This window comes from Corapipo altera, unplaced genomic scaffold (assembly GCF_003945725.1).
Source record: "Corapipo altera isolate COAL_440 unplaced genomic scaffold, ASM394572v1 153, whole genome shotgun sequence".
Lineage (NCBI taxonomy): Eukaryota > Metazoa > Chordata > Aves > Passeriformes > Pipridae > Corapipo > Corapipo altera.
The window spans coordinates 80108-95081 of record NW_020885139.1 but is presented as its reverse complement, the minus strand read 5'-3'; the positions used below and the strand labels follow the sequence as shown (position 1 = coordinate 95081).

General features: G+C 54.1%; 2 protein-coding genes across 4 annotated transcripts in view; one reads left to right on the top strand and one right to left on the bottom strand.

Annotated features, from left to right (window-relative positions):
* Positions 1-6: 6 nt before the first annotated feature.
* On the top strand, positions 7-3221 carry LOC113960515 (thaicobrin-like). The gene is made up of 2 exons (XM_027670127.1): positions 7-83; positions 693-3221. The coding sequence occupies exons 1-2, from the start codon at positions 11-13 to the stop codon at positions 1211-1213; spliced, it is 594 nt and encodes a 197-aa protein (XP_027525928.1). The 5' UTR covers positions 7-10; the 3' UTR covers positions 1214-3221.
* Positions 3222-4769: 1548 nt separating this feature from the next.
* MARCH2 (membrane associated ring-CH-type finger 2) overlaps positions 4770-14974 on the bottom strand; it is a 32947-nt gene continuing 22742 nt past the window's right edge. For all 3 annotated transcript variants that reach the window (XM_027670124.1, XM_027670126.1, XM_027670125.1), the window contains 2 exons: positions 10251-10460; positions 4770-7500 (listed from right to left, as the gene is read on the bottom strand). In XM_027670124.1, coding sequence (XP_027525925.1) covers positions 7342-7500; positions 10251-10460 — 369 coding nt within the window. In that variant the 3' untranslated portion in view covers positions 4770-7341. The remainder of the gene's footprint in view (positions 7501-10250; positions 10461-14974) is intronic.

The following is a 14974-nucleotide window of genomic DNA, read 5'->3' as shown; positions in this document are numbered from 1 at the left end:
TTCTGTACATATGCTGGCATCCAGGCTGGAGAGAGAAGAGAGTGAGACCCTGGTGAATGAGATGGAGGAGATGAGTGGAAGAGGTGAGTTTCAGGAGGGAAGAGGAGGGAGAACTTTCCCGTCTTGAGAGGAAAACACTCCCATCCTGCTTCTGCTTTGAAAGAAATAGGGTGAAAGCACCTGGAGCTTGTCCCAGCCTGGGCTTGTCATGGCTTGGGACTTGGTGGCTGCCACACCCCCAGCTGAACTTCTCGTGCTGATCTGTTGAGCCACCACCAGCACCAAAGACACCTGCGGTGACATCCTTGCCCCTTCCTTTGCATGGAGAAAGAAACAGGATTTTGGGGCCTCAGGTTCTGGGTCTTGGGGTAACATCTATCCTGGTCTGCACTGGTTTGTGCCCAGACCTGCCTGTTCTGCTCCTGCAGCCCCAGGGACTGCCAGGCTCAGGTCCAGGTGTCTGCACTGCAGATGTGCCCCCACCCACTGATGTGCATCCTCCCCCAGGGAACGGGGGTCTCCTTGGCCAGGATGTGTGCCAGCTCCTGGGGCAGGGACAGGACTGGGGCAGCACTGATGCTGGGGCAGTCCAGCAGGAAGGGGTTTCCTACTCTGGGAAGAGGAACTCACTCTGTCCCTTCTCCTGTTGGGGGGATGCCTGTTCTGAGCAGCTTCTCCTTCTCTATCCCCAGCTGACGTGACCCTGGACCCAGACACTGCCAACCCCTTCCTCATCCTGGCCAGTGACCAGCGAAGGGTGGGACGGGGGGACGAGTGGACGTCGCTGCCCAACACCCCCGAGCGGTTCGACACGGAGCCGTGTGTGCTGGGCAGGCAGGGCTTTGCTGAGGGGAGACACTGCTGGCAGGTGGAGGTGGCTGAGGCGGGGGACTGGTGGGCTGTGGGGGTGGCCCAGGAGTCTGTCAGGAGGAAGGGGGTCCTGAGCTTTACCCCCCGGGAGGGGATCTGGGCCGTGGGGCAGTGGTTTGGACAATACCATGCATTTACTGACCCTGACTGGACCCCTCTGCACCTTGCCTACCTCCCCAGGGCCATCCAGGTCTGCCTGGACTTCGGGGACAAGCAGGTAGCATTTGCTGATGCTGAAAATGAAGCTCCAATCTTTGCTTTCTGCCTGGCCTCGTGTCCTGGGGAGAGGCTGCACCCCTGGCTCTGGGTGGGGACGGGCTCGTGGCTCCAGCTGTGCCCCTGACACGTGGAGGGAGCACGGGGGGGGGAAGGGGAGAGACTGGAAAGGCAAACACCATCACCGTGGGTCTGGGAACTGGTAGGGTTCTTCTGTGTCCTGCTGGCTTCTCCGCACGTGGTTCCTCTGGCCACCAAGTAGAGGACTGGCAGGTCATGGAGGTGGATGCCACCACAGAGCCTCCTTCACCCCACCCAGCCCTCGGCTGGGACTGCAGGGAGAGCACCGAGGCTCGGAGCATGGAGGAGCTTGGTGCCAGGAGGGCCAAGGGCAGGCAGGTGGCACTGAGTGCCAGGGCACCTGCAAAGTTGCTCTGTCCAAGGCCACGGAAAACACAGCAGGTAGTAAAAGGTGCTGGAGCAGTGCCTCGGGCTTTTTGCTATTAATATGAAATTAAAAAACCTCAAGCATAGCTGGGTGCTGATGATAACACTTATCTTCCCCACACATCCAAACCTCTCCTTGCCTCCCCTCCACTCGTCACTGGCACGTGCACCAAGCACCTTTCTTGCAGCAGGGGCCTGGGAGCAGCTCTAGGGGCAGCCCAGGAAGGGAGGCACAAAGCTGAGCAGGGTCTGGAGTCCACGGGAGAGGCAATTCCCATAGATCTGCCATTCTCTGATCTCTCCCCATCAAGGTCTCCTTTTCCTTACATAGAACAGACTAGACTGGAATATTCCACTTGGAAGGGACCTATAATGATCACCTCATCCTGAACCCTGCAGGGCTGACCAAAAGTAAAGCTTGTTACTAAAGCCATTGTCCAATTGCCTCTTAAACACTGACAGGCCTGGGGCACTGACCAGCTCTCGAGGAAGACTGTTCCAGACCACCCTCTTGGTAAAGAAATGCTCCCTCATGTCTAGTTGGAACCTCCCCTGGAGCAGCTTTGAACCATTCCCAGGTGTCCTGTCCCTGGATCCCAGGGAGAAGAGCTCAGCACCTCCCTCTCCATGTCCCCTCCTTAGGAAGCTGCAGAGCAACAAGCCTCCTTTTCTCCAAAGGAGACAAGCCCAGAGCCCTCAGCTGCTCCTCACAGGACAGCACTAGATCTGCTCTGGAGAACTGGTATTTTGCAGGAAAGAACACTCAGAGACATTCCAGACATGGAAAGTTGGGGAGGTCTCATCCCACAGGATCCTGCTAAATCCTGCCCTTAAGAGAGGAGAAGGTGAATGTAAGTGAAGGGGAACCTTGTCCTTGGTCCAGCCTGGAATTCCTCCTCAGGCACGTTGCTGGTTGGACCCTCTTAGTGCCACCTCAGTTGTCATCTTTGTGGTGACATCTGGGCACAGGCAAGAGAATTTGCCTCTGTGATCTACTCCAGTAGCTGCAAAGAGTTGCAGCGCTGGGTCAGGCCCAGTTATCTTCCTCCAGAGCCCTGCTCTAACCCTCTTCCAATGTGGTGGGACCAAGACTGGGGAAACCCATGGATCTCTGCTCACAGCAGGGCAATTCCTACCCTCCATGGGCAGATGACAAGGGGCACAGGCTGGGCACAGGTCACTGGGTGGTGAGCAATTGTACTGGACATGGCTTGCTCCTCTTGGGTTTTATTTTTGTGATTATGATTACTATTGTCATTAACATTATGTTTTACATTGTTTCAAATATTAAACTGTTCTTATGTCAACCCACAAGTTTTTTTTTTCCTTTTTTCCCCCCATCCCACTTTTGGGGGGCTGTGTGACCGAGTCACTGTGTGATGTTTAGTTGTCAGCTGGGGTTGCACCACAACAGGATTTCATGGCAGAAGGTTTGGAGATGGAGATGGCAGAAGATTTGTAAGCTTTGGTTCTGTCCCTTGTCCTGGGAAACACCCCAAAGGAGTTGTGCTGTACATTGAGGGACACCTACTTCAATCAAAAAGAAGAAATTCCTTTCTGAAAGCCAGCTCAGGAAAGCTGGATTTTTCAGCAGATTGGTCCCCTGGATCCTCTTCACTGGAATTTTGTGGTTTGGAGGGGGAGAAAAGGTTTAATGGGTTCCTGTTTGCTGTACCCCCCGAAAATTAAATATACACAGCAAAAAAAATCAACTCTTTGGGAGCTGAGTTGCATAACTGCAGCTTTTGGATGAAAATTGTATAGTATTGGTGCAATATTACATGAAATCATTCTATTCTAGTATTAGAAATCTACTATTCTAGTATTGCACCGTGGGGGTGCAATGGGCAGCAGAGGCACCTCACTGAGCACACTTTTCTCCAAGCTGGTCTGCCAGAGCTGCTCCAAAGCCTGCTGGATTTGGTACATTAGCCAGGCAGCTGGGCTGAATGCCCTCCCCATTAAACTCTATCTCCTTTTTACCCAGTGACCCCTTTCTCTGGGATTTCTGTTCCTTTTACACTATGTTTACTCCCCCTCACCCTGGCAGACTGCTGGGTGGCAGCAGTTTTATTTTAAAGGACTGGGTGAGCCATCTTCCAGAACGACAGCACTTTCTTATTTTAAACCTTTTTTTTCTTTTAACATAAACAAGCCCAGAAGCCCCTTGATTTGCCAGCTTGGCCAGGAAACTCATCCAAGGTCTGGGCCAAAGCTGAAGCCTTGTCCAGAGCCTTGGAAATGCATCCAGCATTGTTTTTGCAGTGTTTTGAGGGGCACTTTTAATGTGCAGCTTCACAATTTCCACCCTGCTCTGCAAGAGTGGTGTGACCAAGGCTTTGAAACACATGTCCAGGGCCGGGGGCTGAGGGCAGGGCTGGGGCTGCAGAGGATGTTGGGGCTCCTCTTTGCCCCATGGAACAGAGAATGGTGGCTGCCCAGGTCTCTGCCCTGAGGTTCCATGTCCAGCCCTGGACAGGCAGCCTGCTCCACACTGCCCTGCAGGCCCTGCCACGGTGCTGGCCCCAGATGGCTCTCAGAGCAAGCTTGTGGTGAGCTGCCAGAGCCAGGACCCTGCCCTGCAGCTGCAGCAGCTCTTGCATGTCACAGCTTGGACACAGCCTGGACACAGCTTGGACACAGCCTGGACACAGCTTGGACACAGCTTGGACACAGCCTGGACACAGCTCAGACACAGCTTGGACACAGCCCAGACACATCTTGGACACAGCTTGGACACAGCTGGGATATGGCTCGGACACATCCAGAACCTGCCATGGCCTCACCAGGGCTCGGGCAAGAGCCTGGGCTGGCAGACACGTCCAGCATCTCCCACCAGCCTGGAGTGAGGGGCCAGGCCAGAGGGCCATGGGCAGGCTCAGGTCGGGCAACTCCCAAGGGCAGCACCAGGAGCCTCTGCAGGGCAGCACCTCAGGGAGCATCAGGATCACTCTGTACAGCCCCACACACAACCCCGGCCCGTCCAAGGGCCAAAGGACTCTTCACTTCATTCAAACAACATCACCTTGCTTGGCCCACACCCGGGAGGCTTCTGTGCACTGCCAGAGAAACTGCCCAGAAATGACTAAAAGCCCTGGGTTTTGTCCAGCTTTGAAACCTTCAGCTGGGGCTCCTGGGGCAGGTCAGGGAAGCTGCCCCAGGCAGCCCTGCCAGCTCTCAGGGGTCAGCTGGGCTCTGCAGGCTCAGCCCCCCCAGTAACAACACAACAGCCCAAAGTTTGTCTCACTTTTATTTACATAATTGCACAGCCCGTTTCCCCATGACACTGGAACGTGGTGGGTCAGACACTGATTTCCCACATCCACAAGCTGAACATCTCCTCTAGGAAGGAGGAAAAGACTTTAAGAGTGGCTGTTGGGTTTTGCAGGGGCACATGCAACAACTCCAATTATTGGCAACGACAATAAAGTCAAGGAAGCTGAGTGCAGCCGTGGCTGCCCTACAGCACAGGGCCGGGCCCCCACTGCCCCAGCCAGGGGCTTCTGGCTTTCACAGTTGCATATTAGGATCAACAGTGGGTCTCCTAACTGGAACACTGGCTCCATTAAGTCCTTACCTGGGGAACGTGGTGTGGGAGTGCACATCCCTTGTCACCAGCCAGAACTCGGTGCACTGCAAGGCCAAGCTCCTGGGAGGCAGCCAGGGATGAAAAGGTGAAACCACTCCCCTATTTTTCTCCACTGAGAATGTCCTGGTGACAAGGGGGTTGTTGGGAAGGGCCTGAAGAAAGGGGCACCCAGGACAAGGCACAGGGCAGTGGTGCAGTGCCCGCTGCCATGGAAGGGTGTGAGGAGCGGGGAGTGCCTGGGTGGGAACAGGATGGGACTGGAGCAGGGACTGGGACTGGAGCTGGGCTGCAGCAGCCCCTCCTCCAGGAGCACCAGGGCCAGAGTCATCCCTGCATGACTGGGACAAGGGAAGGTGCCCATGGGTATGTGGTAGAAGGGAAGGGACAGAGAGGCTGCTGAAAGATATGCCGGGGTATCCCTGAGTTGCACGAGAACCCTGGCACAGAAGATGGAGGAGAAGAGCTGACAGAACCCAGGACCCAGGGCTGGAGTGATCCTCTTGGGAGAGACAGGACACTGGCCCCTGCTACTCATGCCACCAGAAACTTGCAGCCCAGGGTCGTGGGACACATAAGGAAAAGCATCCTGCTTTGCAGCTAGAGAGGAGGAGGAGGAGGAAGGACGTGGGGTGCTTTGAATCCAAGAAATGACAGGTCTCGGTCCAGCATTGGACTGATCCACTCGGGTTCAGCAAAGGGGCAGAGGGACACGGTGTGTCACACACATCACCACCCACACATGGGCACCTTGGAGCCTGCCTCCTCCCTGCTCTCTGCCCTCACCATCACGGGAGCAGAGCCAAGCACACACCTCTGGAGCACCGGGCAGGGCAGCGGCACCGCCGGCGTCCTCACAGCCTGTGCCACACGGGAGGCTCAGGGAAGCTCAGCACCAGGCACAAGCACCACATGGCAGGGTGGGAGGGTGGCAGAGAGGCAAGGACCAAAGCCAAACCAGCGAGACCCTTGGCAGACAGGGCACTCTGAGACAGAGGGTTTCGACAGCTGGATGTGCTGGAAATGCAGGTGAAAAAAAGGAAAGAAGGAGGAGGAGGAACACCAGCCCCACAAAAGAAGGGACCCAAACCTGTTCTCTGGGAACCAGCGAACTGGGAGGGTTTCACTAGAGGACACAACAGGCAGGCAGTGCTGTCAGGGATGAACTCAATCCCAGCAGCTCCTCTGGAATGTGCAAATAAAGCGCAGAGACAGCCAAGAGCACCTGCGTCCTGCCAGCGCCGCAGGGCATGGCCTGTCCCCTAAGGTACGTGTGGAACTGATGCTACAGGAGGTCCAGCCTCAGGATGGTGAAAGGACATCAGCAAACAGAAACTTCAACCTTCTGGGGTCAGGAAAGCTCCTTTCTCGATCGTTTAAAACCAAAAGGCAATGGTGGGTTTAGCTAATACAAGCCATGACTCTCCACCCTTGGATCCTCCATCTACCTCTGCCAGACACGCCAAGAGCTGAGTGCATCCGAGTCCTGGGGGTGAGCCAGGACAGGCAAGGAAAGCATCTTGTGAGATCACATCTGCACTGGAAAAGATCTCTCTTTTTGAAACTTATATCTCAAAATTACAGTACTTTACAATACAAAATGTCTCCATTCAGCATCACGTCATTTTACTCCTTCTGGGATTATAATAATTATTAAAAACACTCAACTTTCTAGAAAGGACAGAACACCATGAAAGAGACCAAAGAGTAACGGGAAGGCTGCTGCAGTATTATCAAAACCAATTTAGTGCAAAGGAGAAGGGGCCTTTCAAGAACGGATGATGAGAAGTGTTCTTTATATGCTCATTTGGAGAAAAGGCATTGATTTAACCTCTGAATGAGATCAGGCTGCCAGCTTCTATCCTGAAGCTTAGAACATCTACACAAAAGGACTGAAACACAATATGCATGGCCATTAAAAAATAATATTATATATAGATATATATATATATAGAGAGAGGGAGATATTTTCCACATATGGTATTTAGTTATGGGAAAATGTCCCTGCAGAGAGGCATTTTCTGCCACTGGGCTCTTTTGGGCCATTTCACACACAGACGTTGATTATTTGTCTGTTTGTCAAAGTCTGAAGCAGGTGCTGACCGCAGAGTCCCTTTGTGTGGGATGATTGTTTCCTGGTGCCCCCAGAGCTGCCCTGGGCACGTGAGGACACACAGCCCTCCTCGCCCTGGGCTGGCCCCAGTTGGTGGCCGTGGGACGGCTCAGACAGTCGTCTCATCCGCGGTTTTCTTCATGAGCTTGGCGGAGAGGAGGGAGTGGGGCACGGGGTGAGGGCTCCTCGAGGCTGGGATCATCAGGCGGACTTTCTGGTTGGTCCTTCGCCACTCCGAGTACAGCTGGCAGTGGTAGCGGAACGAAACCTGGCGGGTGAGAACGCAGCGTCTGTCACCGACCCCTGTCCCTTGGGTGGTGAGATGCCCTCACCCCTCTGCCTCTGTGTGTCCCTTATCCCAAGGCAAGGGACACAGCCCTGACCCCGACACAGTTTGGGGTGCTCCATGGCCCCAGCCTCTGATGGGGAATCAGCCCCTTCCTGCTGAGAACAGGCTGAGCGTGGCACAGCCAAAGGGGCTCTCTGGGCAGCACTGGCACAGCAGGACGGGGTTTGCTCAGCTGGGTTTGGGTCCACGCTGGTGAAACGTGGCAGGGAGGAGCCACGACTCATCCCCTCACCCAGCCCCAGGCTGCAGTGAGCACCCTGAGTGGCCAAAACAAGCATCTGAATCCAACCAGCCTCCTCCCATCTCACAGAGCCCAGTGAACCTCCTTCACCCTTCCCAAAAATCTTCTCTCTTCTGTCTCAACAACAGGACAGCAACTGGACTCATATTTCCTGTCAACACCGTGGCCTGGGAGACTTGTCCCCCAGGAGGGAGAAAGGGCAGGATGCAAAGGCTGGAGGGACCCGGAGCAGCCCGGCAGAGGCAGGAGCTGGCCCTGCAGTTTCGGAACAGCCCTGCAGTTTTGGAACAGGCCTGCGAGGGGAGCTTCAAGCTCAGCTTAAACACCGAATCCAGTCAGCCACTCATCCAAATCAGGCTTTCATACTCGGTAAAATTACAGGAAGCATTTAGCTGGCAAGTAGGAAGTACCAGGAAGTACATCTGACACAGAAAAGTCAGTATTCCAATTACTTCTATTCAGGTCTGAGGTAACTGAGCTGCTTGATCTGTGCCCTCCCCTCGTTCCTGCTGCAGTGAGGTTGTGGCAGTGAGGTTGTTTGCTGCCAAACACATCTCCCAGTCTTCAGAGACAGCATAGGAATGGGGAGCTAATGGTGGAAACCTCAAGGAAGGCTCCTGCTCCACAGGAGGGAGCTGCAGCTTTGGCCACAGCCTCTCCCACAGCCCTCCCACCCATAACAGCCGACACCCCCCCACCACATTTTGGCCTCTTGTGCTGCACAGCCCGGGGTAGAATGTGGTAAATGTGAATAAAGGGGCTTCTCTTAAAGTCCTTCTCTGCTTAAGGAAATGGGAAGCACTGCAGAATTAGAGACATTTTAGTCAGGACTCATTATTTTAAACACACACCAAAAAAAAAAAAAAAAAACCACACAAAAAAAATCCCAAATCAAATATTTTTCCATTTCCCCCCCGTTTCCAGCTTCTCCAGATCAGTTGTGAGAAGAGAAGACAGAAACACTTCCTCTTAAGGGTTCCAGTTTTACCTTGGCTTTCTACAAAAAGAAGCCTCATGCAGGAACTTGCAGCATGGAGATTTTCCTCCATGGTTCCAGCTTTGCCCCCAGAAACTCTCTCTGCAGGCCCCCCCAGAGCAGGGGCTGCTGCAGCACCAGCTCAGCCTGCCCTGGCTCCCCAGTCTGTGGAGGAGAGGAATGTCCTGCCAGAGAGGAAGGGGTTACTCTGAGAAACTGCAGCATGAGATGGCAGGGAAATGTGCTGGGGCATTTCTACTGCCCACAGAACTGCCAGCTTTTTGGGGTCCCACTCTTCCTCCTGCAGCAACTGCACCCCTTCCCTTCCCCAAATGGTGCTTCCCAGCAAGCAGCTGGAAAAGGGCAGCAACAGGGCATGAGCACACACAGGGCTTGGAATAGGAGAGCCAAAACGAAGATCCAAACCCAGAAATCCACCCAGCAACAGAATGCAAAAAAAGGGAATGGGAAACAGAGGGAATTCCCTGGCCTGGGAGCCCCTGGAGAGCAGCCCCGGGCCCTGGGGAGGGGCTGGGCAGGAGCTGCCCCAGCCCTGCTGGGCTCTGCTGGCAGCACTGACAGGTACCACAGCAAACCCACATCCCCTGTCCTGCTCTCCTCAACTCCCTGCAAGCTCCTGGCCCCCTAATTCAGCACTTCCAGGGATGCCAAGAGAGGCCTCTGCAGGGAGCTCTTTCCCAGCATAAATCAGTTCAACCCCCAGACAGGGTCGAGTGCAGGTTCCCAGGAATCCCCAGTGCCCCCCAGGCAGCAGCAGTGGGCCAGGGCAGGCTGGCTACCCAGGTTTGGCCTGGGGCTCAACTCCAAAACCCAGCATGAGAGTAGCCAGAGGCTTCCCCAGGGCCAGAGTGTTCCTTGCACACACCTTCTGTCTTACCAACACCGTGAAAGGGTTGTGTAGGAATTTGTTTAGCTGTGGGCTAAATACCCCCAAGGCCAGTCTGCACCCCCTCTGGGCATGGCCAGTGTGTGCTGGGCAGCACAGAGGGACATGATGGCAGATTATTTAGGGGCCAAACATGTTCAAGATTTTACTTTTCCCCTGAACTACCCAGGTACCAAGTTTGTGTTTCTTCTCGAAAATAAGAGCAGACACCACAGACGGGCCACTGCCTGCCCCAGTCCCAGCCCTTCCCAGCCAGCCCCAGCTCCAGCCCCGCTCAGGCACATCTGTGCCAGGTACATGACACCCCGGGAACACGGCTCCCGTGCCAGTCTGGAAAGCAGGTGGTCAGGAAGTGGTTTCTCATCCTCAGCAACAACTCGAGCAGCTCCCACGGGGAGACAATTCAAGAGGAAGAGCCAATTCACGGCCATTCAAGAGGGAGAGCCCAAGGTTTCCTCCCGTGGGGAGGCAGAGCTGGAGGGCTGTGAGCCAGTGCTGCCAGGTCCTGCTGCAGCAGGAGCAGGGCCCCGGCAGCCGGCACTTACCAGCGTCCAGAGGACGTAGATTGTGAAAAGTGCAATAGTGAGTGCTATGAGTCCGATGGCCTCCAGGCGGCTGTTGAACTGCAGGTGGTCCTGGGCCCCGCGCAGGCACAGCCAGCCCGAGATCGCCGCCAGCGGGGTGATGAACAGGAAACACACCATGTCACAGAACAGGGTCCTCTTCTCATTGCGGGGCCCGGGGTCCTTCAGCCACTGCGGGGAGGGCGGGAGAAGGGCGTCAGTCAGCACACGGCAGGTGAGCAGAACCACAGTGCACTGGGCACGCTGGGGGCACCTGGTACGGGCACTTAACTCACATAAACCTTCTCAAAAATGGAGCTAGAGAGTGCCAAGCCTGTTTTTAACAACCAGCAAGAGACAGGGAAGACACAACTGAAGAATGTGTGCAGGGGAAGGCAGTAGTGGATAAGGGAGCTCCTGGGCTCTTCACTGGAGCAGGGAGGAGCAGGCAGGGGGAGGTGGGTTCAGTAAAGCTGAGCTTATGAAAGATCTGGCTGGTCTTGGACTGTGCTTCAACAGAAAAAGGTCCATGACTGATTCCACACCCTTATGGTGTAAGGGCTGTGGGAACCAGGGGCACTGGGGTCTGAGGCCAGGCCAAGCCATAAGGGCAGCTCTCCCCAATCTTTCTCTTGGGTTCCTTGGGAGAATCATGGCATTTTAGAGTTTCACTGGCAATCACCAAACATTCACTTCTTCTAGGAATCCCAATTTGCTTCTAGTGTGGGTTCATTGTAGATACTCGACTTCAACAACAGCAATTGTTCTGTTTTCCTGGGATTATGTTATTTTCAGCCTTTCCTTTCCTTTTTTTAGAATAGCAAGCTGCTGTGGTTCCTACTGAGACCAAATTGTCACAGCACAGCTTTACTGGGATCTGTGTGTGCTGGGTTGCCAGATCCTTCCTTCTTCCCTGCACGAGGATGACTACCTCATTAGAAATTTTCTTTTATTTTTCTTAATAAAAATGGGAGAACATTACTGAAAAGGCACAGTGAGAGCAGGGAAGGGACTATCAGTATAGATTGGAGTGGGGTCATTGCTTTGGAACAGCTTGGGAAGGGACCCATCGGAGAACTCTGCACACAAAGCTCCTTTTCTGCAGGGAAACCACCACTGAAGCAGCAACACAGAAGGGGTGGTGGCAGGTATGCCAGGAATTAGGGAGACCTCAGCACAGGTAACCTGAGGACAGGGCTGGCCAGAGACTCACAGAGAGCAGGGCCCAGAGGGGAGCAGGGGAGGGGGCACAGGGGAGTGCAGATTTAACTCCAGCAGGGATGTTCAGAGAGACAGAGCAGAGGGGGAAGGATGGGAGGAGAAGTACAATGGGGGAGATGGCAAACCCGGGCAAGGAACAGGGAGGTGGCTGGGCTGGTCAGAGCCATGGTAGCAGCACGTTCTGCAGCACCTGGGACAGGACACTGAGCTGGACCTGAGCAGAGGAGAGGATGCTGCAGTGACAGGAATGAGCCTGGCCAGGAATGTCACCTGGGAGGACTGATAAGCATGATATTTTGGAGATGTCACCTGAGGCATCTGAATGCTCCTGTGCTAACAGACAATAAACTGGCATTGATTTTAAAGCCATTCTGAGCACAATGCCATGGTCAGACAGCCAGAAGGAAATGTCTTAGAATCATAGAATCATTAACCTTGGAAAAGACCTCCAAGATCATCAAGTCCAACCATCAACCCAGCACCACTATGTTCACCACTGACTTCTGTCCCCAAGTGCCACATCCACATGTTTTCTGAGCACTTCCAGGGACAGTGATTCCACCACTGTCCTGGCAGCCACTTCTAATGTCTGACAACCCTCTCCATGAAGACATTTTTCCTAATATCCAATTTAAACCTGCCCCACCCCCCTAGTCCAACTTGAGGCCTTTTCCTTTCATTCTGTCACTTGTTACCTGGGAGCAGAGCTCCACTCTGGCTCCACCCTCTTGCCAGGGAGTTCTGGAGAGTGAGAAGGTCCTCCCTGAGCCTCCTTTCCTCCACGCTGAGCCCCCCCAGCTCCCTCAGCTGCTCCTGGTGCTCCAGACCCTTCCCCAGCTCTGTTCCCTTCTCTGGACACACTCCAGCCCCTCAATGTCTTTCTTATTGTGAGGGACCAAAAACTGACCCCAGGATTTGAGGTGGGGCCTCAACAGAGCCCAGCAAAGGAGAGTCACTGCCCTGGCCCTGCTGGCCACACTATTGCTGGTACAAGCCAAGTGCCACCGACATTTTTGGGCACACCTGCCTCCTGTTCAGCCACTGTCAAAAGCAGCACTCCCAGGTCCCTCTCCACCAGAGAGCTTTCAGAGCAGGCAGAACTGTGGTTTGGACAGGAGCTGGGAGAAGGGACACAGACCTGCAGGTCCCTCTCTCATGGCTCTGCAGAGGAGATCAGTGTGACAAGCTGTGTGGGGATGATAAGGACACACAGCCTGAGCAGCCCCGAGCAGAGAGGGGGGACAGCAGCTCATGGCACGTCCTTGGCAGCCCCAGCAGCTGAACCTGGCCACGTGCCCAGCTCTCCCCACTCCAACCAAGACAGAGCTGCCCAGTGACCCAGCACTGGGTGAACACCAAATCACCCTGACTGGACAAATGTCCCTCCAGCAGCAAGCCCAGAGCACCTCGTCCCCTGGAGCAGGACATCCGGGGGCACTTTTGACCCTTGTACAGTAAGAAGCTCAGGGACTGAAGGCAGATAGGTATTTTACTGCATCTTAATTCTATTTATATTCCTTGTGACCCTTGAAACTCCTTCCTCCTCCCCAAGATGGGAGCCAAATATGTAAAGGCAGGAAGCAAATTAATTTCCCTTTCTAGTAGTTGATTTACTTTGCCAATATGCACTGAACCAATAAAAAAAAAAAAAAAGAACACAATAAGCCACCCTAAGGGCACAAAGTTTCTGGCACAGCAGCACATTAGTGCACACAGGACTTCAAATAAAGCTTGCAAACAATCCATAAAGTGGTCAGGCAGATTAAACAATTTTTGTAGGGAAAACTATCAAGTAAACATGGGAAAGCAACAAAAGTACAACTTGGTCTTCTTCCAGCAGTTTCCACACTGCAGTCATGTCTGAGACTGAAGGGAAAGAGGCTGAGCTGGCTGCTTGCTGCCCACCTGGGCTACAAGTTGGGTTCCATTCTCTCTACTTGTGTGACTAGAAGTTATTCTGGGTACAACTGTATTTCTTTGTCCTCTAGCATGATCCTGAGGCTTTCCCAGATGGTGGGATCAGCAGGGTTGTGTAAGGGAGCTCATTTCTTGGAGCCACAGCAGGGCTATGTGATGATGGGAAGCTGCACCTGTGGGTGCTGCAGTGCCCATGAACCTTGGGTGAGCCCAGGGAAGGGAGGCAGAAAAAGGCACCAGGACATAATCAGCTCCTCTGGAAGACAAGAGCAGAGCTCAAAGCATATCAGAGCAGCCTCCCAGCCAGTCCATCTCAGCACCTGCATGTCTTGGGGCAGGGCTGCATTCTGCCCCTCGGGACCAGTGGGAATGGATGGACGAGGGACCCTCCCAGCAGCACTCAGCACCTTGCAGTCTTTCTGGGGGGATTATAAAAGGGTGTTTTCAAAATTAGCTTCCATTGATTTCTACAGCTGACTTAACCTCCTGTGGCTAAATGTCCATGGCCATGAGCTGTCAGCCCCTGCCTCACAACCACACTGCCTGCAGCACTCCTGTGCCCCGTGGGACCACAGGGAACAGGAGTCTCCAGCCAGCACGTGCTCAGGTCTCTCCCAGCCTTGCTCTGGTGGGCACCAGTCAGGACCAGCATGATCTGCCAACCTCACCAGCTGACCCTGCCACAGTGTCCCCCAGTGCTTCACAGCAAAGGTATGATGCCAGCCACAGCAACACACGAGAATTTGGATGCATTACAAAACATCCCACGTCCTTTCTGCCCACCAAACATTTACCCTGTGGCTGTTCAGGTGCCTGTTGATTTTCCTTCTGATGCTGAGCTGGTGCCTGGCTATACAGGCCAGAAAAAAACAAATGACCTTGACTCACAGCAGCACTATTAGCCCTGTCCTTGCCCTGAGAAACCTGCTGAGCTAAAAAATACAGCTTCAGACGAGAGACTGTCACATCCCTTCTCTAGGCCTGCACCAAACCTCCTTGCAGGCCACCAAGCTCCACAGGCAGTCCCAGCAGGATGGTCCTATTTCCTTTACCAAGATGGGAAAGAATGTTTTCTGACAGAGTACCCAGAGTTCAGGAAGCCAAAATTCAGAAATGCCTCCAGCCCTGCAAGCAGGGCAGTTAAATGTTGCAAAGTGCCCCTCCTCACCCCCCTGTCCCCAGCCACCTGCCATGGATGCTCTGCAAACCTCCACAAGCCAAATCTCTCCTCACACGGGCATGAAAACCTTCCCAGTGCCCCCAGCTGCTGGGAAGCACAGGGCACAAGGACAGCAAGAGCTGCAGGAGCACTAGAAGTGGTGGACAGGAGAGGAATCTATCCAAGCAGCATCACAGGTCACGGGGACACTTTCCTACAGAGCAGCAGGTGCTTCCATGGTCGGTGTGACCAGGGGAAATGTCACACCACGACCTGTGCAAACACAGGAGCACAGCACTGCACCCACTGGTCCTCTGGATCATCACAGCACAGACAGGGCTGGACAAAGTGGTGAAGATGGACAGGCAAGGAAGACACTAGTGCTGGTAAGTGCCAAGAGCAGGTGGAT

Bases quoted from the DNA above. Each gene is read 5' to 3' on its own strand.
- LOC113960515 (XM_027670127.1), top strand. From the start codon at position 11: ATGCTGGCATCCAGGCTGGAGAGAGAAGAGAGTGAGACCCTGGTGAAT. The intron at 84-692 runs GTGAGTTTCAGG...CTCTATCCCCAG, and splicing joins GGAGGAGATGAGTGGAAGAG to CTGACGTGACCCTGGACCCA.